Source organism: Dermacentor albipictus, chromosome 9 (assembly GCF_038994185.2).
Source record: "Dermacentor albipictus isolate Rhodes 1998 colony chromosome 9, USDA_Dalb.pri_finalv2, whole genome shotgun sequence".
Classification (NCBI taxonomy): Eukaryota; Metazoa; Arthropoda; class Arachnida; order Ixodida; family Ixodidae; genus Dermacentor; species Dermacentor albipictus.
The window spans coordinates 47,399,596-47,424,539 of NC_091829.1; the positions used below are offsets into that span (position 1 = coordinate 47,399,596).

General features: G+C 41.9%; 1 protein-coding gene across 1 annotated transcript in view; it reads right to left on the bottom strand.

Moving 5' to 3' along the window:
- Window positions 1-24,944, bottom strand: part of Sara (Smad anchor for receptor activation) — a 45,630-nt gene that overhangs the window by 19,664 nt on the left and 1,022 nt on the right. The window contains exons 3-8 of the mRNA XM_065449444.2: window positions 18,481-20,495; window positions 12,226-12,325; window positions 9,076-9,239; window positions 5,778-5,958; window positions 4,142-4,198; window positions 578-646 (exon numbers count right to left, since the gene is read on the bottom strand). Coding sequence (XP_065305516.2) covers window positions 578-646; window positions 4,142-4,198; window positions 5,778-5,958; window positions 9,076-9,239; window positions 12,226-12,325; window positions 18,481-20,495 — 2,586 coding nt within the window. The remainder of the gene's footprint in view (window positions 1-577; window positions 647-4,141; window positions 4,199-5,777; window positions 5,959-9,075; window positions 9,240-12,225; window positions 12,326-18,480; window positions 20,496-24,944) is intronic.

The following is a 24,944-nucleotide window of genomic DNA, read 5'->3' on the forward strand; positions in this document are numbered from 1 at the left end:
CTAAACAACCGACATCACACAGTTAAGGTAACATGCGACATCTGCACTATGTGGCATTGCAATGACACGTGGTTCATTCACACTGGGCTACACAATGGACGAATGCAAAGCACTTGCATGTTCTCAGCCATGACAAAATTCAAGTACACTGAACCAAAATACCGAGCAAATTTCAATAAACAAAATTCCTACACTGCTGTTGTTGTAAAAAGGACTCAACAACTTACATTTTTTGCTTAAAATATATCTGAATGACAGCATATGGAAAAAAAGAAAAAATGTCTTCTCAAGTGGAAACTGTTTCCATCTTTACGATAAAGCGCGCTTTTTATATTTGTAAACTTTATGCTGTAGTGTCAAGGTTTTATGCAAATTACAAAACTATTTACTTCAACAAAATTACTCGACACTCTTAACATTCACTCCAAGTTTGCTCAGAACAAGAAAAATTGATGCACAAGCCTAGAATGCAGGCTCAGCAACGTGATGCCTTTCAGCAGTAATAAACAAAAACTCACAAAGCAGGAATCCTGCTTTGTGAGGGACAGTAAGCGTAAGTGGCATGACTGTTACACACCTGTGACAATCTTGACCAGCACGTGCAAGTTCCTTGTGAGTGCAAATGCCACAGGCTCCACATTTGGATCTAAAAAGAAAGCAAAAATTGTCTTGCATCATAAACAAACTTTTGTGTACAGCAAAGACACAAATCTGAAGTGCGCTTGTGCCCAATGCGTTTGCAAACAGTGAAACTGCAAGCAAGCCTTCTTTGATAGTGCAAAGTTTTCACCAGAGTGCTTGCGCTGCAGGGATACTGTAATGAACTTGTTTTCTTGGAGAACTCATTTCCACAATTATCATGAACAGCTTGCCATTAAAGAAATATCGGCTTTCCCAACAAATGACACATCATAACGTACATCCATGCCTTCCACTTAACAAAATTTAGTGACCATAAATTATTCTGAAACATAATACTGGACTGAAAACGCAGAATATTTAGCTCACTCCCAGAACTCCCAGCCTTTTAAGAGCACAGGAGTGACAACACTGAAGATGTCCCTAAAAAACCTGTTTCATTAAAAATTGTAAATATGTATGCTACTGTAAACTGGCATCACTTCACAAGGAGGCAGGTTAATCAGCTATGCATTTCTGGGCAAATATCTTGTTGTGTTTTGCTTCTTAAATATTAAAGTGTGTGAATACTCAAACACCAAATTAAATCAACTAGTGAATGTTTGAATCATTAGATTCGTAAATCAAACATCTGTTATTCGATTTTTCAAATATTCAAAATATTCTGTGTAGAGACCCACATCTCACGTCGTCCTTGATGCTGCCCAAGGGGGGGTCTCACTTAGTTTTTGGTGCAAAAGGAGTGCCGAGCATGCCGTAAATGGGCTTCCCCTGAATGCTGCTCTGTTAGCACAAGGTGCGTCTAGGCCGTCAAGACCGATAAAAATGATAATGCAATGCGGACAGAGAGAACAACGACCGATGCACTGCGAATTTCGTAAAGTGCAAAAGCACATGCAAAGATCGGGCCGATTAGCCGCTGATAGGCACGCAGATTATCTAACCCACATGTGTGATCTCAGGACCAACCACTCATGAGTCACCCGTATGAACATATTAGTAGCAAGCATTCTGGGATGGGTTGGGGCTTAATACCACATCGGCCAGGGGCAAATTTTGATAATTGCCACACTGCCTAGGACATTAGGCCTAATCGGCGCTGCTTTATCAGGCATCAGCAATTAAAGTCACAGTTCAGTACCAAATCAATGCAGACCTATTTGCGTCAGCCCCGTGACACTCAGAAAGCTGACGAACCGCCTCACAGATGAAAGCAAGTGCATGGGATGGCAACAAAGTTTTCATGGCCGCTATCTTTGCCACAAACCGAACAGTGGCCTCTTGTTCTGGACACCGTTCGTAGATGAGCATTGATCTCTTTTTGTAGCTCCGAGCAACCCGTCACAAGACTAGTCTTCTATTTAAACAGCAGGTGTGAGAATGTCATGAGCCGGTTGCATCAATTTGTGCAGACAGTGTATGAACAGAAAGGGCGGTCACTTGAGGTCACTTGCCTTCACCATTCAGATTTCAGAATCTTTTGACAGGTAGCAAATTATACCGAACTTTACAATAAAACGGTGATGATGGTGCCTGCTTTTTACTGTTGACACCAGCTACACGCGGGACAGTGATAAAGCCACATGATGTGCAGTCCTTTTGTCTACAATGCAGATTGGCCTTATGATAACCCACTTGCTGCAAAGTTGGGATATACCAATTGGATTTTAAAGAAACACTGGGGGGAAAGATAATAAAAAGGGGAGACAGAGAGATACTTCCTATGCAATAAATATAAGATTGCTGCAGAACACAGGTTCACTATTAAACTGAGAACCTCATTGGTTTTCAGTACAGCAGAATGTGACTACTTAATTCATTAATTTTAGAGGAAAAAAGAACACTTGATTCTATGCAACATAAATTCTTTTGATAAAAGAAATATGTATTTTCCAGAACTACATATATTAGAAGCGAGCTGTAATCAGTGCTGGCACACTAATTTAGAGCTCCCTTTAATAAAGAGCAGACCATGCTGTATATCTCAATTTGCATTTTCCTATGTCGCTGAAGCCTTGCTACTTCCTCATTTTGCAATGCTAGGAGATTGCGGAGCATGTGTAGCCCCGTATTCCTTTAAACAAAATTTGTAGGCATTAAAGTGTGAAATACTTATGGTAATCAATATTCGATTAAATATTTTCTCCTGATTCGATATGATATTTGGTTTCAAATCTACTATTCAGCATTCGCACACCTCTATTAAATATAGTTGATGCCAACGTGGGTAGGCATAACAATGATTCTATTTCAATGATATTCCTTTTTGCTCATCAGTGGTCCAAGCAGCGCCCAGGTTATCACTGAGATTGACTTGCCATTAACAGTGAAATTAACCCTTTCAGAGTCAATGACAAAACTATACGGAGCCGCGAACAAGAACAAAATGGTCGATGCCGTATATTTATGGCGCCGTCTGTACATTTAAAAAGTGCACCTATTTCCTAACTTTTTCTTTTCTGGCATGTGTTGCCACGATGTGGGAATACACGTACAGGAAATTTTGTTCTCGTGCCTCCCTCTCTCTGTTTTCGTTGCATGGTTTGTTTTAGAGCTAGTTTGCTCCGACGCGTGTATATGCTACCGCTCGCGCGTTGGTGCGTGCGCGGGCAGGCAGCAGTTTAGGTTTTGTTCCGCGGGCGGTTTCGGCTTCTTGTGCTCGCAAAACTGATGGCTATCTCGTTGCTAATCACTCAAAGGGCGACCGCCTATCTCTCGCTCATTCTCACACCCCTGTATATGCTCACAGGGGTGCGCATAGGAAGGATGCTGCCGTGCATGCGTTTCCTTTTCTTTTTTTCTCTTTTAAAGACGCGCGAAAACTAATTGCCTCTGTTTTGTGATACCGTAAGATGAAGATTAGCGGAAGTTTGTCACACGCTTTGCTTTTTTGACGGGCACACAACCAGACAGTTTTCTTGAGTGCACTCACCTACGCAGTTCGATTACGCTGTGGACGTAAATAATAGTGTAAGAGCGGGAACATTTGAGAGTTGTGAAATATTCTCGCGTGCACATTTTATAAGCCGTGAACTATGTGTATAACAATGCATCAAATTTTTAATACTTATAAGTTTATTTCTTTTTTTTATTGTTGTTATTCATGAATAAACAGTACATATAGACCAATGCAAAACATTTTTTTCTCACTTTACGATCACCCGAGGAAAATTGTTTTTTTTTTAAAGTAGGTTCCTCAGAAGAATTGGAATCTGCAATAAAAAAAATCAACCCTGGGCAGTCACATATGGAAAAAAAAAAAACGACCCTGGAAGGTTTAATACAATTCAGTTAAAGGAATAATTACATTATAGAGGCAATGCAACCAGTGCTAAAGAGGGGCGAATTTAAATTCACTGTTCTTTTCAAAGCTGCGCATCATAATATTGCACAAATTAAAAGCCTGCATGAGAAGTTTGCATGGGGGCAATCAAGATCTCTCCCAACCTCAAAAGTGAGGGAGCTTTTTTTCCCTTTATTCCAAGTGCTTGTTTTGTCTTACCTTGGAGCACAATCATCAGGTCATTCTCGTTCTCGAGCTTCAGATCTCGCTGTGACACTGTAAATTGATAATACACGATTATGGAGAAGGCGCTGAAAAACGCACCAAAGATTTAAAAATAAATAGATGAGATAAAGATGACCATCAGCTCTTATGCCTCTTTGCAGGTACAAGTAGAAAGAGCAATACAATATAACAAAGCGTTAGTGCTACCGTCGTGCATATATGCAGTGAACCTAGCAATTACTATTACTGACTCCCTCCCTAAGGGCAGATATGGAGGTATTCTTGAATATATGTTTACCTTATCTGCAGTTCACCTTGAATGGAGTGCAATGAATTATTGAGAAATTAGACAATGTCTACCAAACTGTTTAACTTGGGAATTTGTGTCATGTTAAATTTAGAAATATTTGCCTGATACTAATGGCAAGTGTAGGACCATTGTGTTCTTATATCAAATTGCAACTGCAAGTAAATTCAGCAACACGTACAATACAATATACAGTACCACATCCATAAAGGTGAAATTTATAGCTCTCCTGGCATGGCCTTGCCCTCACTCTTCTCATGTAAAGACTGGCTTCAGAGTTGCTCCAAGGCAGACGCGCATCAATGAATGATTCCACTTTGTGGGAATACAACATGCCAAAAATAATTTGCCCCTCACATAAAAATGTGCAGCAAATTGCAATTTTGCTCACTATTTTGCAAACAAGCAGCCGCAAGATAAGCTGCGTGAGTATTCCAGCTGCAAGCAGCGATCTCTCATTGTCAGAGTGAAAGGCTATTGAGCTATGCCATTCAAATACATACCTCAGATCTTATAACATACCTATGTGTGGCAAACACTACTTTACCAGCAAACAATGGCATTGCACATACTGCTGTGGATTTAGTCCTACGTGATGCGTAATATGAGGGCGAATCAGAAAGTCTTTGTCCCTACTTTTTTTATTAGCCAAAATGAAGTACATACAGGTAATTGCAAATATGTGTGCTGTTCTACATACCTTACACTATTTCTCCGCACAGTACCCACAGTGGCTCAGACATCTGTCCCATCGAAGCACTAAATTTGAGAAATGTCATTAGTCAGCCACGCACACAGCTTCCCCAAATGCTCATTATCATGTAAGTCGCCACGGCATTTTGCAAACTCAAAACTCCACCACCTCACACTTCTCAAAGCAAGACACCCTTTCTCATACATTGCTGCATTTCCCTGTGGATTTCAATGGGTGTTCGTCCCTTGTTCCATAACAAATGAGTCACACCTCATTGCTCGTATGCCGTGGACAGTGAAGCACAATCGCCATCTTCAACAACTGACAGCAGTGCCGTGCCGCGAAGCTACTAGCAGATAAGGCTGGGCCGGTCCAAGAACGGTCCCCCACTGGGAATGGATATGTTGACTTCACATTTAAAGCTGTAACTTGGCTAAAAGAAAAAAAAAAGGGGGGGGGGGCAAGGACTTTCTAATTCACCCTCATATTTATTATTTGCAACAAATACTGTATTTAACAGCTCAATAAAAAAATATAATTTTCTTGACGTTCCCCTCTCTCGCAACTGGAAGCACACATGACCTCTGATCATCAATTCTGTATCCCGATTGTGAACACAAAGGGCTCACCACTGAGTGCTACTGGTGGTAGGGAGCCTTCAATATCTGACAGGACCACCCGACGCTCTTGAAGCAGGCCCTCTGCGGGTCCGTCAGGGCAGCTGAGCTCCCGAGGTGGGCCCGGCATTGCAGAGGGCATCACTTCATCTGACAAGTCACCACCAGGCCGTATTCCATCTGAGAACATCACCTGTAAGCCATACATCAGTGCTTGTAAAAAGAGAGAGGGAGAAAACGAAAAGGAAAGAAAGAAAGAAAGAAAAAACACCATTCCTAGTAGACAAGCTAGAGAAGACATATTTGCACATGATTTTTGCTAACAGTCAAAATATCGATAATTCGAACTCGAAAAGGCCCAAAAATTTGTTCGAATTAAAAGGACTTGTTCTTGAAGTATTTGTGCACCATAGCATGTCGTCAAATATCGCAATGCACAAGCACACAGCGAGCAAAGACCACGAAATTGCCCACGCTGGCCAATGCTCGCTTCCCAATAACGGCAGAAAATGATACTTCAGGGAGCGGGATAAGCTGGCGCCGGGCCGGCAGGGCTGGCAGCGCTGGTGTGGTGGCATGCACACACAGAGACCGTCGAAAGTGAAAGAGTTACGAGGGAGTTGAGAGGGAGCGTGGGAGGGAAGCAGATTTGCTTTCCCGCCAGCTTGATGGATGGCACTAGGCTTTACTGCCACCTAAGACTGCCACCGAAGCAGCAAAGTTGCCGAAGCCAGACTGGGCCTCTGCTGCTGCTTGCCTCTGCATGCTCGCATGTGTTTTCCTTCGTCTGCTGACAGAACGGCTGTGTTTACATTCTTCATCTTGCGTTCTTAATGCAAGTCTTGTCTTATCGAGATGACGAAGACACTGCCGCTGATCATAATCATGTTGGTGTGCTCCTTTCTGTTGTGGCGTCGCCACGTTCAAAAGACAAAGAGAATGAGGTAGTGGATGTTGCCTCTGCGTCCTTGTATTCAGGGTCTGTCTTGTACAGAATCGAATATGATGCACTGTCGCCAACAATCTTTCCATCGGGACGTCTCGGTTTAGATTCATCATTGTAAAAAAAAACAAGCACGAGTGAGACCAAACCAAGCCAACTAACACAAGCATGAGCTGACACGAATGAGAAACAAGCGGTCTGGATGAACCAAATGCAAGTACAAATAGAGCGGTCGGGTGGGTCCACATGACACCATTTCTCACATGTACGTCACTGTAAGGGCCTCATTGGTCTCCTCACTGTAGGCTCTCATTGGTCTCCTCCACTCGCGACTTGCTTGTTGCCGCGAAAAATTGGCCCAGGATTGATCCCTGCCTAGGTGCACATTTTGCCGCTAGAGTGGCTCGGGCATTACGGCAAGACGCAGAAACAGCGACCTTGCCTTAAGAGATCAAAATTTCTGCCTTGTATTTTTCTCTCTTTTTTTCTTTTTTTCATGCGGCGTTGAGGGGTCTCTCCTAAGCTTTTCCCCTATGGCAAGGCAGGAGCAATGCTGGTTGGAGGCACCGCCGCAAGGATTTGGTGCACTGCTGAAAGCATTGTCAGAGCGCGGTACGTTGGAATTAACTGCCGAAAATGCTTGCGCGTTCGAATTAACGGGCATTTTCTCCCATTGGCATACACATAACTTTGGTGGGACCACAGTATCAGTTAAAATAAACTGGAAGTTCCAATTAAGCGTGTTCAAATTAATGGGATTTGATTGTATTAATACACATGAATAAAACAACAATTTTTTATAGAGTTAAGGGGTTATAATTTAGACAATGCACAAAAGAAAGAAAAAGTACACACAACAATTATAACAAGGACCACTGATATGCACTGTGACCATATAACATTTTCAAATGGCATAACGCACCATTTGCTATCCGCACATGTGCAAATGGTGGTGATGTTTTCACTAGGGTCTTGTTTGTGCAGATGATACCATGACACAGTGGTCGTAGTTCTCTTAGTTCACAGTGGTCAGCGAGCTGTTAATGACTCCTTGACACAAGCTGCGTCATGCGACAGGAGCTGAGTTGGCTTTTATTTTTCGAAATCGCTGTTGAGACCAGTGGGTTTCTACAGTCGCATGCACGGTGACCGTCTAGGGTGCAGTCACCTGTGAGAAGTAGTGTTGGCGAGTAGTGGAGCCAGCAGCAAGCCCGCTAGCTGTTCTCTACTTTCGAAGAATTGTTCATTTTGTGGGGAATCTGGGTGCATGCTGGATTTGCAAGACGCAAAGCACTCGAAGAAAGGATCAGGTCCTTCACACTTGCTCTCTTCTCCACAGACAGATTCATGTGGTCGTTGTGCTCAGTCCAACTTCCCTCAAATACTGCACTCTTTTCACTGAGTGCTCCGGGAATGCAACTGGCAGCTGCAGCAGAAAACCTTTGCCTATTTGTCTCATGTGGAAGTGTGTGTTCCAATAACACCAGCCACTTTCGTTCATACTCCTTTAAGGTATCTCTCAAGGTGCTCACCATGTTGTCCTCAAGTTGCTTCATTATATCCGATCCCACAGCTGCCACCAATCATGCACGATGATGAGGCTGGCTGTCTATCATAGTTTATTTATGGCCATTCTTAGTAAGTGGCCTGCAATCTTAATGCCCTTGTCTGCCTCACTTTCTCTCTGCATCCACATTCCTTTGGAGCCAAGTTGCTGATGACGCCGACTGTGGGTTGGCCCTTTGACTTCTATCTGTAACAATATTGTGGTAGTGGCTCAAGCCTTAAAAACTGCTTTGTGCATTGTACTCTTTGTTGCACTGTTGCTTTGCTGCTGACACATGAATGCAAAGCAAAAGTGCCTCAATACTGAGTGGTTGGATTTCCCTCAGAGCCCAGCTGTTAAGTGGTTGAGCTTGCCACATTTGGAAGTGCCTAATGGGGAACAGGCGGTGAAGGTGCCATCTCAAGTTACATTAAAAAGCCTGCTCCTGAAATATATATCATGCAAGATTCTGTCACGACTCCTTTTACAATCCATTCTTTATGCCTTTTGCCAATGCCTTTTGTCAATGCCTTTTGCCAATGCCTTTTGCCAATGCCTTTTGCCAATACCTTTTGCCAATACCTTTTGCCAATCGCTTTTGCCAATGCCTTTTGCCAATGGCTTGCACATGTTATTCTGTGCTGTTCTTGCTGAAATGAGCTACTCAGAACAATAATTGTGGGCATGCACGTCACGTGTGCCCCTGATTATCACACTGCAGCATTGCTCAATTTCTAGCGTTGTGTAGGTGTCTGGCAACACCATGTGAGTGGGTCACCAGTTGTTGTTAGGAAAACAAAGTACAAATGGAAATGACTGACCTGCTTGGGGGCCTCTCCATCCGGTCGTGGTCCCCGGCGTAGCACGGGAACTAGGACCGTGAGGGGTGGCGACTGCGCTGCTCCGTGCAGCGGGGGTGGACCCCGCGAGCAGTAGGCCGCTGGATTGGCTGGGCTTGGACCACCAAGCCGTTCGACCGCAGCCACTGCATGTGCCCATCAACAAACATTACTAGGCCGATCAGCTGGGACTAATGAGAGTAAGAAAGAACCAACTGATAGGCTAGTTGATATTGAATTATCTGATGTGTAGTGCAAACTGGATAAATGCAAGAAAATAGGGAAGACAAAGACATGGTGCTACTCACAAACAACATGCAACAACTTACAATAAACTGTCAGTTGCTAGTAGCGCCGCGTCTAGGTTAATTCTGCTGTCTCCTTTGTCACATCCGTGCCATGCGTCACATAAAACTAATGGGAAGTGGTGCAGTCTTCTTCCTTAAATACTTCACCTATTTGTAAGAACACTTCAGGTGAAGCGCACTAGCTTATCGCTTAGCAACAGTGACCCTGACGATGGCGCCAGTCCCAAAACCAGTTGCCGAACAAGTTACTGAACACAATTACACAAATATCTCTTAGTTTAATGCAACCATCCTCTGGTTTTGGATACAGAAAAGCTCATCAACTAAGAGTGTAAATCAACAGTATGCATGACTCATTGCGATACTTAAAGAATTGGCAAGTCTTGTACAGGGGAGCCTGTGCTTAACCTCAAAAAGCGCACTTAACCTCCTCTGGTTGCCAGATGCAAATGTATGACATACCAATCACAAGCAGCTGAGTTCGTAATGGGACACATAAGCAAGAGAAAGCTAAGTACAGTACTTCCGTTAATTGCACCTTGATGGGACCGAGAAAATTAATCAAATTATCTGGCAGGTCGAAATAAACAAGATGCAGAAAAGACACCAGAACACATCGCCTGATTCAGTTATCAAGATTTCCCCAGATTCTAACATGCCTCTAAATTAAATGCAGGCCCACTTTCTACGTGTCCAAAGTAAAAAAAATAACATAGAACCTTAAATAATAACTCAGTTGAGTTGGTAACCACTTGTAAGTACCTCTGTGTTCACATCCTTTCCGACTTAACATGGAACCATCATATTAACCTTACTGTTACATCATTTAATTGGTCATTAGGTCTTTTAAAACGTAACTTAAAGCATGCCCCTTCCCACCTTCGATCACGTGCTTATGCCACTCTAATCCGACCTAAACTTGAATATGCCTTGGCAATTTGGGACCCCCATCAAGCATATTTAATAAATAGCATTGGATCACTGCAGAACTGCAGTTTGTTTTATCTACTCCGATTATTCACATCATACCAGCATCCCAGCATTAAAGAAACGTGCTGGCTTTCAAGAACTATCTCTCTGCCATAAAATTGCATGTTTATCACTTTTTCACAAATTTTATCATCACTCAGCTTTCATAACTACTTTTTTTGTTTGCCATCTGCTATTTTTGAGAGACACGACCATCCTTTCAAAGTCAAGCGCTTGTTATGTTGTTCATTTAACTCACATTCATTCATTCCACACACTATAACTGAGTGGAACGTTTTGCCTCCCTGTGTTGCTACCACCACAGATCACAATAAATTTCTAAATCTACTATCTGCCTGTACTACAGCGTAATCCTTGTGTAAACTGTTATCTATATGTGCACTGTATTTCTTTGTTTTATTCCTTATACTTCTATGCTGATTCTTGTTGTTTATTTCAATACATTTGTTTGTAGGTTGTATAGCTGTTATTATTAGTGTCACGTGTTCTTTTTGTTGTTGTAATTGTGCCCCCCCCCCTCTATTTAATACCCTCAGTTGTGAGGGCCTTTAGGGGTATTCTGAATAAATAAATAAATAAATAAATAAATAAATAAATAAATAAATAAATAAATAAATAAATGACATTAAAGCACCTAAACAACGTCGAAATCTAATGCGCACCCGACTGTTTAGCAAGAAAAATGGTCTAAATATGTGCCCCACTACGGCGACAGTTTCTTTAGGTCACCTTCGCCGCAATACATCACCGTTATGCGGTAAAGCATACAAATGCCGCAAAGGCAGTATTGGTATTGTGTCCGACTGTGCAGGCAATTACCGACCCAATTTTCTTGGGGGCGAAAAAAAAAAGCCGGGTGTTAGAATCGGCTAAATAACGTAATCAAGTCATTGTGAGCTACACTTTTTGCTTGAAAATCTTAAGGGCGGCTTAAATTTGGCGTCTTCAACAGGAGGTGACATGCGTTCAACGCATTCACGGTCCCAAGAGCTCCGCCGAAACAGACGCTGCCACTAAGTGGTCGCTATTGGGGTCACCGCAGGGATCAGGCGCGTGCGTTCCGACTGAACAAGTACGAATTAACCTGCAAAGGCTAATTTTACTATCAAAATAACGAAGGTTTGGGCCGATAGACATGCATGGGACCTTCGGCCGGCATTGAATTAACCCAAAGATCGAATTAATGGAAGCCTATTGTACTAGCGTCTTATGTAGGCACCTAGCAATGATGTACTGTATATTTGCCCAAATCTAACACAGGCCTTTTCTTTAAGAAGATTGGTACGAAAATTGCTTATGTGTTGCAATTTGATAGAAAAATGAAACTGTATTTACAGCTTTTGCAACTGCTTAGAGTCAAATCCAGCATCACTGCATTGTCATCACAAGATGGCAATGATGATGCTCTACATTCAGTCTTTAATTGCTGAAGCTCATTCACATGCTAAGTTCTGTTACATGCTAACCCAGTGGTAACAAAGCTGCATCGCATGTTTTAGGCGTTCTAGAGACTCCATGCACAACATGACAAATTGGCGAAGTGGTTAACCCAGGCGCGGGCAACCACACTGTTGGAAGCTCTCGCAGAGTCATTCAATAAATGTGAAATGTCAAATGCAATGGACTACCCCGCAGACGCATCATCAGCAGAAACAACACATACAATTTTTTTCTGCTGAATAGTTCAATAAATACCAGGTCCCATCAAGGTCGAATTAATGGAAGTACACTGCATTAAAATCTTCAGGTCATAACAGAAATTATGAAGTCATGAATGGATCATAACTCTCTGAATAAACAAAATTGAAAGGGCATAAGAATGGAGCTTGCTTACCCCTCTGTAGAATGGTGAGGCAGGGAAGGCAAACACGACCTTCCCGGTTCTCCAGGCAGGGCAGTGGTGCCTTCTGGTTGCAACACGAGGAACACAGCACCTGCGTGTTTAACCTTGGGTCAGAGGAGACCAAATATTGAAAGGCAAACTAAATATAAATATAACCAGAGTGCTGGGTGCATTTCTTCTGGCTGCACTCGCATGTGGCAGCAGTAGCGATAACAGGAATGGAGCAAGTCAACACATAACAACATCATGACATGCCCGCCTTTCGTGTGTGCTGAAATAAGGTTCACAGAATAAAATATTTTAGTAACTTACTTAGGGCATTATAATGCTTAATAATAACCAAAAAATTATCTATTTTTCTTTAGTTATAGCAAAATTGCTAATGCCTGCCAGCATGACTAATGCATAAGTGAAAAAATAACCTCATTTCTGCTGCCACTCCGGAAGTATTAATTTTTCATTGTTCAGATATCTGGTTGTGGTTTGGAAGCAGAACAAACACTTGCCATGTTCCATGATATAATAATACTGCGGAATTTTTCACTGAAAACACTTGTGGAATTCGCCTATCATAGGATGTACAAGGGTACACCAACTTCAGGTTCATTTTTTTTTTCTTTTGCATACTACATGCAGGTGTTGCACCAATCTGCAATGTCATGTTGGTAGACTGTGACATGAAGCAAATGGTGTTCCGCTAAAATTCCTTTGAAATTCCTTTTTAACAATCAAAGCACTAAACTGACAAGGTGATCTGAAACAATGAGAAGCAGGCATAACAGTAATGGGCAAGCTGTGCTCATACAGGAGAGTTACGGGTAAAATAATTGTTTAACTCAGATGGGCTAGTACAAAACATGACAGTTAATAATCTTTTTCCCATGCACTGCTGATAACAAAATCAGTAGACATATTTTGTTGAGATGTTCTTGAAGAAACCAGATATTGCAATAAATAATGTATTGCGATAAAGCAAGGACAAGGAAGAATGACAGAGATAAAACTGCAGCTGTGGTGTTAAGTCTAAGAAAGAAGGAGAAATCATATGGAGAAATTCTGGACATATGTATTAAATTTTCCTTCTCTGCCACCATATGGAGCATGAGCCCTACCACTCCTAAGACTCCAAAACTTATAATTTGCAGGGGTAAGCAACCAAGAGACTTACATGGATGGGTCACTGAATTTGACTTATCGACAACACCATAGGAAACGTGGCAAGAACTAACAAACCAGGGGCCTTATTATTTCTTATTTCTTTTCATATGATTATATTAATTTCATATTGTCTGTCTTGTTGAATCGACAATCTCAGGGATAGCAGGAGTGTGGCTTCGTGCGAGCCATTATGAAGGACAAAAAGAAGGCAAAATGAAAAGAACGCATAGTTACACGATATGGGCCCAGGGCCAGAATCAATAAACTTGCATTTGTCTTATCAAAATACTATATATCTTCAGCTGTTCAAATGAATACACTACTGCTCGAACGAGAGAGCGAGAGCGATATATATATATACACACATATATATACAGTATATATAAAGGCAGGCAGGTTAACCAGAGGGGAAGATCTGGTTAGCTACACTACTCTGGGAGGGGGCGGGGGGTAGTGGGAGGTAAACTGATAGGAAAGTAGAGAGAAAGGAAGAAAGGGAGCACAGATACACAATCACAGTCGGTCACTATCACCACATACTATCACCACACAGCACAGTGGTACTTCTAGCACTAAAAACATCAGTTCAGGCTACAGCCACTTGTCCAAGTCTGTTGTCCTCAAAAACTGCAAAAGAGCCCTCGTCGTTATCCACTGTGATGGCTTGTGATGTTGGCATTCTAAAATTAGTTCAGCTGTTAAAGGTCTTTTTTCAACATGTGCTATTGCGATTGCGAACGATGATCTCTGTAAATTGTTGCGAGGACAGTCACAGACAATGTGTTGAAGAGTCTCCTCACTACGTCATCACACGAGGCGCTGTCGGCCCATTCGATTTGAAAAACAAGAAATGTCATAAAAAGTCACTCCCAGCTGAGTGCATGAGTTGTTCTTAACGAGTACAAGCCCATATCAACATTTTTTCTAAATGAAGCGACTATACTTAAATAAATGCAATTAAGCAAGTGCGATAATGTGCTTTAGTGGCCCAGCCTGAGATAAATGAAAGCAGAAGCTCTAAAGACATTCTGTGATTCCGCTCTGTGAAGTACTTTCATCACTAATCATTATTTTCTGCCCATATTGCAATAACTGCAATAACTTCCATAGATTCAAATAGTTCACAAGTAGTTTAAGCATATGGATCCTTTACATAAAAGACACTGTTGATGTATGTGTGATATGTGAATATGCAGAGGATATAATGCTATGGAACAGTTATTCCTATAGACTAAAAGAAGGCCTACTACATTTGAAAAGACGACGACATAACCTTGCGTGGGCTGTTTGTTCTGGGCATTGCTACATATGCCTCTGTAAATGCACCAGCATATATTCTTTCCATTGCCTCTTTCTGCGTAAAATTTTCTCAATGGCTGTTCCACAGTTCAAGGCCTCTTCGTAGATATTAAAGAAAGTCGGTGCTTCCACCAGAAAGTCAGGTACTAATTCCTCGCATCCAGAACTTCTGTGCTTGATTTATAGAGTGCACTATTTCAACACAGCCCCTTGAGGCATATTAAAGTGCAATGGAGAAGGAAAACAATTACAAGCAGCCATTCTCCAGAGTTGTACCTGCTATCGATGTCAATGGCTCACAGTTCAATAAAGAATACTGACAATTGTCTCTTTTTTTTCTGACACAGATACCAAGAAAGAGCAACAATGTATGTTCCCATCTATACAGCCACACAAAAACTGCCATCGCAGCCTTCGCTAAGTGCCTCAGCACTTGCTGTTTAGATCAGGAACATATATATTTTGCATATATTTTTCTTTATTTCATACCTACCTTGGTTATTGTTGTGAAATATGGGGCTTAACATATAAAACTTACTTAGCACCTATACTGCAGTAAAAGTGCACCCTAAGAATAATAGCATTTTCCTTTCTTCATCACCCTAGTAGCATTCTATGTATTGACACAAAATACCCAACAACTTCCCCTTACCCAACACTATAATTAACTTCCCACGTGCAAACACAAGGCAAGCAACTCACTTTACTTAAACCGTCATTATCGCAGCAATTTCTATGGTGAACAATTATGAGAGTTCCTTGTTTATATAAATTGGAACACTGTGCCTGTGGAAATAAAAGTAACAAGAAACTTTGACCTTGCATGCAAACACTTCTTCTTGTCTAGTCAAATGTAACAACTCTTCCTTAGCAATTTAATACTTGTTCATATAAACAATGTTCTTTATTCATTGAGCAAATATTTACATAGTTGACCTATACATGCTTCTCTGTATTGGACCAGGTACTATCCCCTTAGCTATTGTTCCAACTATCTTTGTGCATATTCCTTGAATTGTTTAAATAAAGCTTATTTTTGATAGGTTGCGTGAAATGATGATAGCTCTCCCTCAAGCAAGGCATGTGGATATCTGCAGTGATAAGAGATTACTGCCTCTAGACCTACCTATTCTTTTTATGATGCACTGGCACCCACTGCTATCAGCTGCAAGACAAAAGCAGCATTCTCTGCAGCTGTCATGAATGTCACAGTGATACAGGCCGACAACATGTGTTTTCCAGGTTATTGCTCCTTGACTCACTGTGAATCCCGCAGGAAGAAACCAAATGGCTGGGTCTGCCAGAACCATTAAGCCTGAACAGCAGCAACACCTCATGAAGTTTTCCAGCGAGAAAGCCATGACAGAAAGTAACAATCTTGTAAGAATAAATTAAGATAAGCATGTCGCTGCAGTACCAACGGCACAGTGAAGTCCTCTTGCTTAAAAAAACAATGTAATCATAAGGAAAATGTGAATTGTGACAAAAAAAGGTATTAAAAGTCTCCACACTGCAGGAGTTCAAACATAATGTAATCCCCCTTTCTCACTGTGCTGTAATAACCGTCAAGTTATTCAACTGATAGACATATATAGCTTGAAGCCACAGCCAGGCTACTATAAAAAATTACGGATGACAAAGTGCCTCCAGATCAATTCTGATTATGTAGTGTTCTTCAACAAGAATCAGAGTATGAGTTCACAGCCAGTTTTGTATTACGACTTCTCCTAGCTGGTATGAGCGTGAGCTGAACCCACCACCTCAGGCTCAAGCAATGGCATGCCATGCCACTAAGTCATTACAGCAGGCAGCCTAAAGAAAAAAAAATCCACACCCCTTTGTTATTGCATTCCAACTGTTGACAGAACAAAAGACACACAAGCTGTCAAGGCACTAGTCAGCCGATTCTGTTCACTGACAATAGAAACACGTGGCCTAAAGATAAGCAAGAAGCAGTCACTTATCTGTCTGTGCACTTGTTTAGCCACAGCAAGCTAATGCTTGAGCAACTAATGCAATGTTGGTTATGTTCATGTTTGTTCGGTTCATGTTTGGTTGTTCATGCTTGTTCGTGTTCAGATGGGTTCATGTTCGGAACCCATCATGTTTGCACATGATGGGTTCTGGGTGGATCATGACCAACAAACAGCAAGGAATTACACAGTATCTGGCAAGACATCTTTTCCAAGTTCAACTTCAGTAGGTTTCCCTCAATTATTTTGGCAAAACTGCCATAAATAAGCTGGAAACGTTAATGCGGCAGCCACATGGAACATTACTCTGAAAACATTTTCAGTCTGTTGATGCCCAGTGTCATCGCCAATTTCCACAGCACAAATAATTGCACTTTATGTCTGCAAAAGCGCGCTTCATATAGCTACATACTAAAACAGAAAATGTGTGCAGCATGTGTTTTCATCCTGATAACACCAAGGTTATTATGCTTAACAATAAACAGGCATGCAGGTGCTACACACTGAAGGTACATCACCCATTAAAGCCTAAAAAAATAAAAACATCTCCAGAGCAATTTTGTGCCACCTTGGATTTTACAGAATGAATCACATGCATGTATAGCTGTCTTCCACCCTATTCATTCCTAAATCCGATGATTCACATACAGTGTGCCAGATGTCAACACATATCTCATCGTCACGTAAGTGTAACCCTGCTCACGTGACAAAATCAAAAAGCTTGAGGAGCAATTGTGGGATGGGAATAGCTGCGATATTTTTGAAACAGACTTTGTAGAGCAATAAAACCATATTTGTAACGGCTATCTACAGGTCTGTAGCAAATTCTTGCAATGTAATGTAATGCAAATGCCTAGCTCTCAGCGCCTCTTGGAGAGCAGCTGAAGACCCAAAAAGATACAACATAATGCAGAAAAGTATTTTCTTTTGATGAGAAGTTCGTGCAGTTGTCCCCTACAACCAGGTGGCTTCCAAGGGAAGCAGGAGTTCGAACTGCCTGTTCGGTGACAGCATATAATAGCTTTTCATTTGAATGCTGGCAAACTATCTTCCACCTGCATCTAAAATGAACAATTGTGCATGCCTTGGAAATTTTATTTTATTACTATTTTATTTTTCCTATTCCTTAGCCACGGAAGCTATGGGTGAAGTACTCTTATGCCAGTCACCTTGTTCACCCAAAACAAGTTTAGTGTGTCTCCAACATGCACCTTTATAGACTGTAGCAACTGCTGTAGTACATATTTGTAAGTAAATTGAGGGATGTAATATGTTTGAGTCACAGATAAACTTGGCTTATCATACAGAAATTTTGTTTATGCGCATACAAAAAGCAAAAGGGAACCTTGAACAAAAGTGGCAAAAGAAGCCAAGTGTCAAATTAAATACTATACCGTTACAATGGAATGCACTTATTTAAAGATGAAGAGGTAAATGACTGCTGCTGTGCCAGCACCTAGCCACTTCCCAGAAAAGCATACTTCATCCTTCTTTCCTGTCCCTCAACTTTAGTGTAGCAATACCGTGTGTTTCAGTGAAGACTGCCAAAATTACCTAAACGTCATCTGTGGCAGGGAGCACAATTCTAGTCCTTGAGCTAGATTACTAAAAAAGGCAAACATTATTTGCATCACAAATATGTAATTTGAGATCACGTTACGTCCACAAGCTGTAGTTGTAACTGCACCACGAGACATGCAGAGTGATACTTCTGTGACCACAGTATTTTGCGTAGCTTCTGCAGCATTGCCTGCCAAGCATGAAATCAAGCATGGAAAACAGCTAGTACATCCATAACACTGGCAAAATGACGCACCTTTCCGCAGGCTCGGCAGTGGTGTCGGCGCTTGAGCACAGTGAAGCGCCCAAAACACAGCATGCACGCGGGTGCCTCCTCGTCGGGGATCCAGAAGGGCTTCACTTTGCCCAGCATCTGCTCCTCCTCGCTCAGCGGTGGCAAGAAATTCTGCTCGCCTTCGCCTTCTTCTTCCTGCAGCAGCCGGTCAAGCTCTTCATCGGTGACGTCAGGTACTGTGTCAAATCCAACCACGGGATCTTCGTCTAGGCAGCGGGCCTCACTTATCACAGTAGCCTCGTCCTCGACTGAATCCGCAGGGACACCCTCGGAGTGTGAAGTGTCGTCGGGTACATCTGTGGATGGGCCCGTTGAAGCAGATGACACTGGAGATGATGAGGCAGATGAAGCTCTGACTGGAGAAGCAGGCAACACACCAGGAGGAGCAGATGACGACCGTGGTGGGGAGTAGGAGAGCATGGCAGGATCAGGTGTCCGCACTTTCGGTGGGGAAGCAGGTGGCGTTGCTGGTAATGCAGACGATGCTTCAGATGGAGATGTTGACAATGCATCTGCATCTTTAGTTGCATCTTGTGTTGAAGGCTGCATGCAAACCTGTTGCTCCTGAGAAGCAGCAATGTTGGCAGGGCCGGGAGACTGGAAGGCAGGCTGTTCAGATGTATCACAGCCTGGCACTTCTGCTGGCTCAGCCAAAAGGACATCATTTCCTTTTGAAGGTTGCACAGAAGTAGCTGGATCGGTTTTATGGTTGTCCTGCAAGCACAAATCACTAACAGGGCCTTCTGACACTACTGTAGGAGCTGTTTCGTCTTTAGATGCTGGAGAAGATAGCTGCAAAGTGTGCCGTGCGGGACAAGTAGGACCGTCAACAGTTTCCTGCTTGGTAGCATTGTCTCCAGATGCAGCTAATAAAGGCTGAGGCCTCTGCTGAGGAACAGGAACTACTTGTGAATCTGGCAGTCTGCTAGATACCAAGTCAGTGCTTCCTTTTCTAGAACTGCTGGAGGCCTTGTTAAGGTCAATGTCTGGGGGACAGTGGTCACTGTCGAGCAATGAAGGAGCATAGTTTGTTTCATTGTTTTTTGTTGAACCATCATGTGGAAGCAACTTTGTGCCATCTGCATCTGGGATCTTTGCATCGTCGGGAGATAAACTAATGAGTGACTGTAGCAGTTCAGCGGTCTTGTGCACTGAGGTATCCCCAACGGGACTCAAGGTGAGCAAATCAGGGTACTGAAAGCTGTCTTGAGGAACTGAACTCTTTGGAAGCACTTCACTGAAAGCACCATCATCAGAAACTCTATTTGCATTTGCTTCAGATGCCGCAGGCAATGTTTTTGGTTCCCCACGTAACACTAACTGTTCGGCTGCAGCATTCGTTCCCAACCTTGCTTCATCGCCGCAACTACTCACTTGCCCATTGTACATAACACCACCATCACTGCTGTTGCAGACATCAGCCTTGGAAACAGTCCCGCCACAAACATTTGAAACAGTGTTGCCACTGGGAGCCACTAAAGGCGGCAGTTGTGCTGAAGAGTAGCTGGGCAACTCAACTGAGTCTCTTAAACCACCGGTTCGGTCAGGACCACTGACTTGCACTGGGACACACACATTGCGACCAACGCTGCATGCACCAGGAGAGTCAACACATTCTCGTAAGTGACCAGCTGTGGCTTCCAAAGGGATGGACGGTGAAGCACTCGAGGGTGTGTGCACAGGGGCATTTCTGACACCTTTCTGTGAGTACAATGATGTTGTGGTTGAGTCGAGCACTGTTGCCGGACTGCCGTCCCAGAAGAATGCCTTGCCGCTACTTGCTTCATCGCTGTTCGGCTTCTTAGAGTCTGTTAATCCCTGTGCATTGGCAGAAGGCAGGACCGGAGGAGGCACGGCACTGTGGTCCCCATTTTGTCGTGGCACGTCTCCACGACACTTGGGGATTGTCTGGGTCGATGGTCTAGGCACTTCAAACTCGTGAAGTTGTGCCTCGGGAAGCTTTTCCGACAGCAAGCCTGCAAGAATCAAACACCACAGATTTATTACCCTTTCTTTTCAGAGTTCACCAACTGATTGAAGGGGGGCTTAATCTCCCAGAGCAACATGTGAGTGCCTTAACAGAGGGCTCTGGATTAAAGGCCAACTACAATAAAATTTCACCTCGATTAAACTGGCTATGAATCAGTAGTATTTACTGCCAAAACAATCTATGCAAAGCTGCAGGGCTGGTAATTGTCTAGCTTTCTTGTTAGATGCCTTCAAATAGCACGTAAAGAGATAACAAATGCAGCTGCTGGTTAGAAAATATGATGTACATCCCATCACGTCAGCTTCGAGATTTTTTAACATGCTGCAGGTAGCCACTGTGCTGCCTAATCTCAGAAGGTCATGCTTAGGAGCTGCGCTAGTTCTTAATGTTTGGGGTCATGTGGTAATCTGGCTAGTGGTAATGGCAGTGTTTTTCTTTTTACTTTCAACATTAAGAACATTATTTTTGCTAGCTTTTCCTTACACTTTCTATGCTGCTCTACATCTATGCAACCTGAAACTAGGCTCTTTACGCAGCCCCAATTTCAGGGCTGTTGGCCTCTTAATTTTTAACAAGTGGGGTTTCTTAATGTACAGACAAATAGCAGTACACAAGCATTTCCGTACTGTATGCAAGCCTTCGGAATACGGTTGCTGCAATCAGGAATTTAAACAATGTCTTGTTGTGCATGAGAACATCATTGCCACTGGAATTTAAAGCCTACTCTTTGCAGTTGGACGACTGACTCGGGGAAAAATGAGGGGCTCAAGAATGTACAAGCATGGAGTGTTGGCCTCCGCCTACTAACTAAAATGTAAGGCGTGTGTGAAAACAAATTCTTAAAAACTAAACGGAACAGCTGTCACAATACCAAATCAAACACTTTTTTAATGCTGGCCATTAATTCTCGAATTCTATCTGAATATTGAACTTGAACTGCGCTATGAAGCAATGAGTCCCAGGAGTTCCTTTTCTTTTTTAAGCTGAACACATCTGAAAGTGCATTCTGCCCTTGGTCAGGTTTTTCACTTTTGGATCTACAGAACAGAGCTTCGCAAACATGAGTCCACTGACCTAGATAATGCACTATGGCAGACAATACGTAGAATACCAGGTACCTTCTAGAGAAACTCCTCAACTTAAGAGGAAGATTTAGCTTGGGGTCAACAATGATGCTGCCAATTCAAATACATGTAAAATGCAGAAATGCTTTTACAAGAAAACCGCTCGATCGATTTGAGTGAAAGTTGTTGCATTCGAGAAAAAAAGTTAAACATTAGTGACTACAGGAAGCAAAATTTTGATTTAATGTCTGGAATTGTTTTAGAAAAAATTTCAAAAAATGGTAAGTTAAAAAAATTGAATAATGAAGTTTAAAAATCCATAATTATTCATCAGAACCTGATAATGCAGTTCTGTAAACTGCATGTGTTAGCATCTTAAGTGGACAAACTTGGCATGTGTGTGTGTGTGTGCGAACATCCTTTATATGAATAAAATATCTTTGATGAATTTCATACAGTATATATAAGGGAAAGTCTTACTCACATATTAGCGGTGAGTACCAGAACCATGTATAATACACCAATTTTGTCCACTTTAGATGTACTATTAGATGCAGTTTAAAGAATAGTGATATTGTTCTTCAATGCTGAGTTGTAAACCTGATAGTTGCTTTCTTTTATTTCCAATTTTTATGAATAAAAAAACTGACAATTAATTGAAATATAGCATCTGCTTCCTAGAGTCACTACATTTTAACTTTTTTTTTGTAATGCAGACAATTTCATAAGAATGATGCAGTCGCTCCTGAGAAAAATTATTTATCCATATTTAGACTGATGCTTTTCCCAAGCTAAAGCTTAGTCTTAGAAAGAATGCAGGGCAACATGTCGTTTTCCATGTGCCTTCACCTACGTATGTGTCTTTAACCCTGTTCCTGCTTGAAAAAGAATACCTAAGAAAGAAGCCAAATCATTGTTAATTGCAGATAATCTTCAACACAGTTGTTGAATTCATTACCAGGCCTTACAGTGTATTTTTCACAGATGCCTCATCTACAGCTTGACTGTCTAATACAAAGCTATCTCACAATATTTGACTTTGTTATGTCATTGTACATCCGCATTTGAATGTGCAGGTGTTCAATTGTTGCGTTTTCTTGTTCTGTTATTTTCAAGGAGTGTATGATACTTGAAATACTTTAAAGTCATTTGCATGTAAAGCCACTACTGTGAAACTTGTATTTGCTTATTTTATGTATTTCCTGCTTGTCAGACTGTGTGTAGAGGAAAAGTCTTCTGTCAACTTATATAGACTCTAGCGAACAGTGATAGCGATAGCAGTGATAACTCTTCCTGTATTCAAACCGTGTTCTGTAACAGAAAGAAATAAAAGTCAAAAAAGGAAAAATTGTGAGTACAGAGAAAGACTGTCCATAAAACGACAGAAAGCTGAGCTAGTTGGTAAGGATTCATAATGCAAAATAGAAGTGTTCGGCGTTCGTGTTGTCCACTTCTCTACTCTTGTGTCCTGTCTGCACGCCTCACTTCTATTTTGCTGTCCATAAGTTTAGGTCTTCAGCTGTGCAGGAGGGTGACAGTAGGGTGCATAGGCAAGCTGGTGCTTTTTTTGCTAGAACAGCAGCTTGGGCTTGGTTTTCCATACCGGTGTTAACAGCAATTGTAGACGGGGACACGAGATGAGAAGACGTCACCACAGGCGCTGACTTTCAACAAAATTTATTTGAAAACGTTAATTTGAAATCTTTCACATAAATGTTGTTGAAAGTCAGCGCTCGTGGTGTCGTCTTCTCACCTTGTGTCCCCGGCTATGCTTTGCACTGTTAACACCAGGATGCTTTATTCTTTTTTTTTGTAACAAAGAAATGGTAACAAGGCAAATTAACTGCACCATTTAAATCACCCACATAAACGTTTGATACCTGTACAATAATTGCTGCCGGCCGTAGCCTGATGGCTGGGACAACTCTCCCTTCTCATTTCAGGGTTTGCCATCAGCGGCACTACTATGCAAGAGATGCACAGTAAACTTGTGGCTATAAAGCTACTGCCATAACTAATTACTATGAATATTAAGCATAAGTAAAGTTTTAGGTCTACCAAAATGCCAGTTAAGGGCATGGAAATTGGTGTGAACAAAGGCAGGAAAGTTGCAAGGGTTGTCTTGTTTTTATGTCTGCAAGGTTACTGCCAGCACCATCAAATGACACCATATATTTCTGAACGCTAATGAACACTCAACAGGTGCATACACTTAGTCTTATGAATCACTGAAGTTTGCAAACAAATATTTGGTAATGGCATTACAATTATGAGAATTCAAAAATTTACTTAATATTTGGAAAAATAATTACAAACTTAAGTTGAAGGCCTAAAGTTCGTCAAATTCAGATGCATGAAAATGAGAGGCTTAGCATTATATGTGCGAAGTGACTAAACAGACTTGCTGGTGCAATTATTGTTGCTTAAATTCACAAAATTGTTGTGGCACATGGCCAGGAACTCGCAGTTTTCTTTCTCAGTCTGTGCCACTGCAGCGAATAGCCCCAGCATGGCTAAACTGACGATAGCAGGTAAGCTTGCATTATATGCATCCCTTGTATTATACGGGTGTCACATGGTACACTTTTGATTGCGATCAAGCCTGATATGGATCGAATTTCTTGGTCACGATTGGCTCTTTCGCACAAGCTGTGGGAGGGAGCCAATCGCAGTAAAGAATTTGGTCCAGATCTGGCTCGATCAGGATGAAAAGCACGGCGTGTGATGCCCATATTAGACAACTCAAGACTATGTTGTTCTGTTATTAATGCCAAGGTGATAAAGGCGTTGCACAAAGATGGCTGTTCTTATCCTATCTGTTGCTGAACTTGAAAAGTAGATGCTTTCTGTTGTTGCTAGCTCGATGGCCAAATTCTCAACTTGCACACAATATTTCAAGTATATTCAAGAACCAAGTAAAATCAAATAATGCAACATTGTTTTGAATAGAAAGTTATCAGTATTCAATTTGATATAGGGAAGTGGTTAAATATTCATATGTTCCTACAAAATTGGTGAGCATCTTTTGCAAAATGAGAGGTTTAATAAGTGGTTTACAAGTTATGATGAACTTTTAGATATCGAGATCACTAGCTTACTTCGAAAACTCCATAAATCATTGCTAGGATCAACAATCCTACGAAGGTGACAGGGCAATTGCATTTTGCGCCATCAAAATAAGAGGCACCTTGTCAATAGTACAAGTGTCTAGTGGCGTCGGTTTCCGCAAAACCTCATTCAGTTTTTCAATCTCGCTACTAGGAGTGTCTCTGCAGCATTTCCTATTATCTCTTCACCTGTAAGTGGCTTTCAACAATTTTTTAGAAAGCATCTGGTCCAAAGCCTCGGATTACGCCACGAGCTTTCCTGAA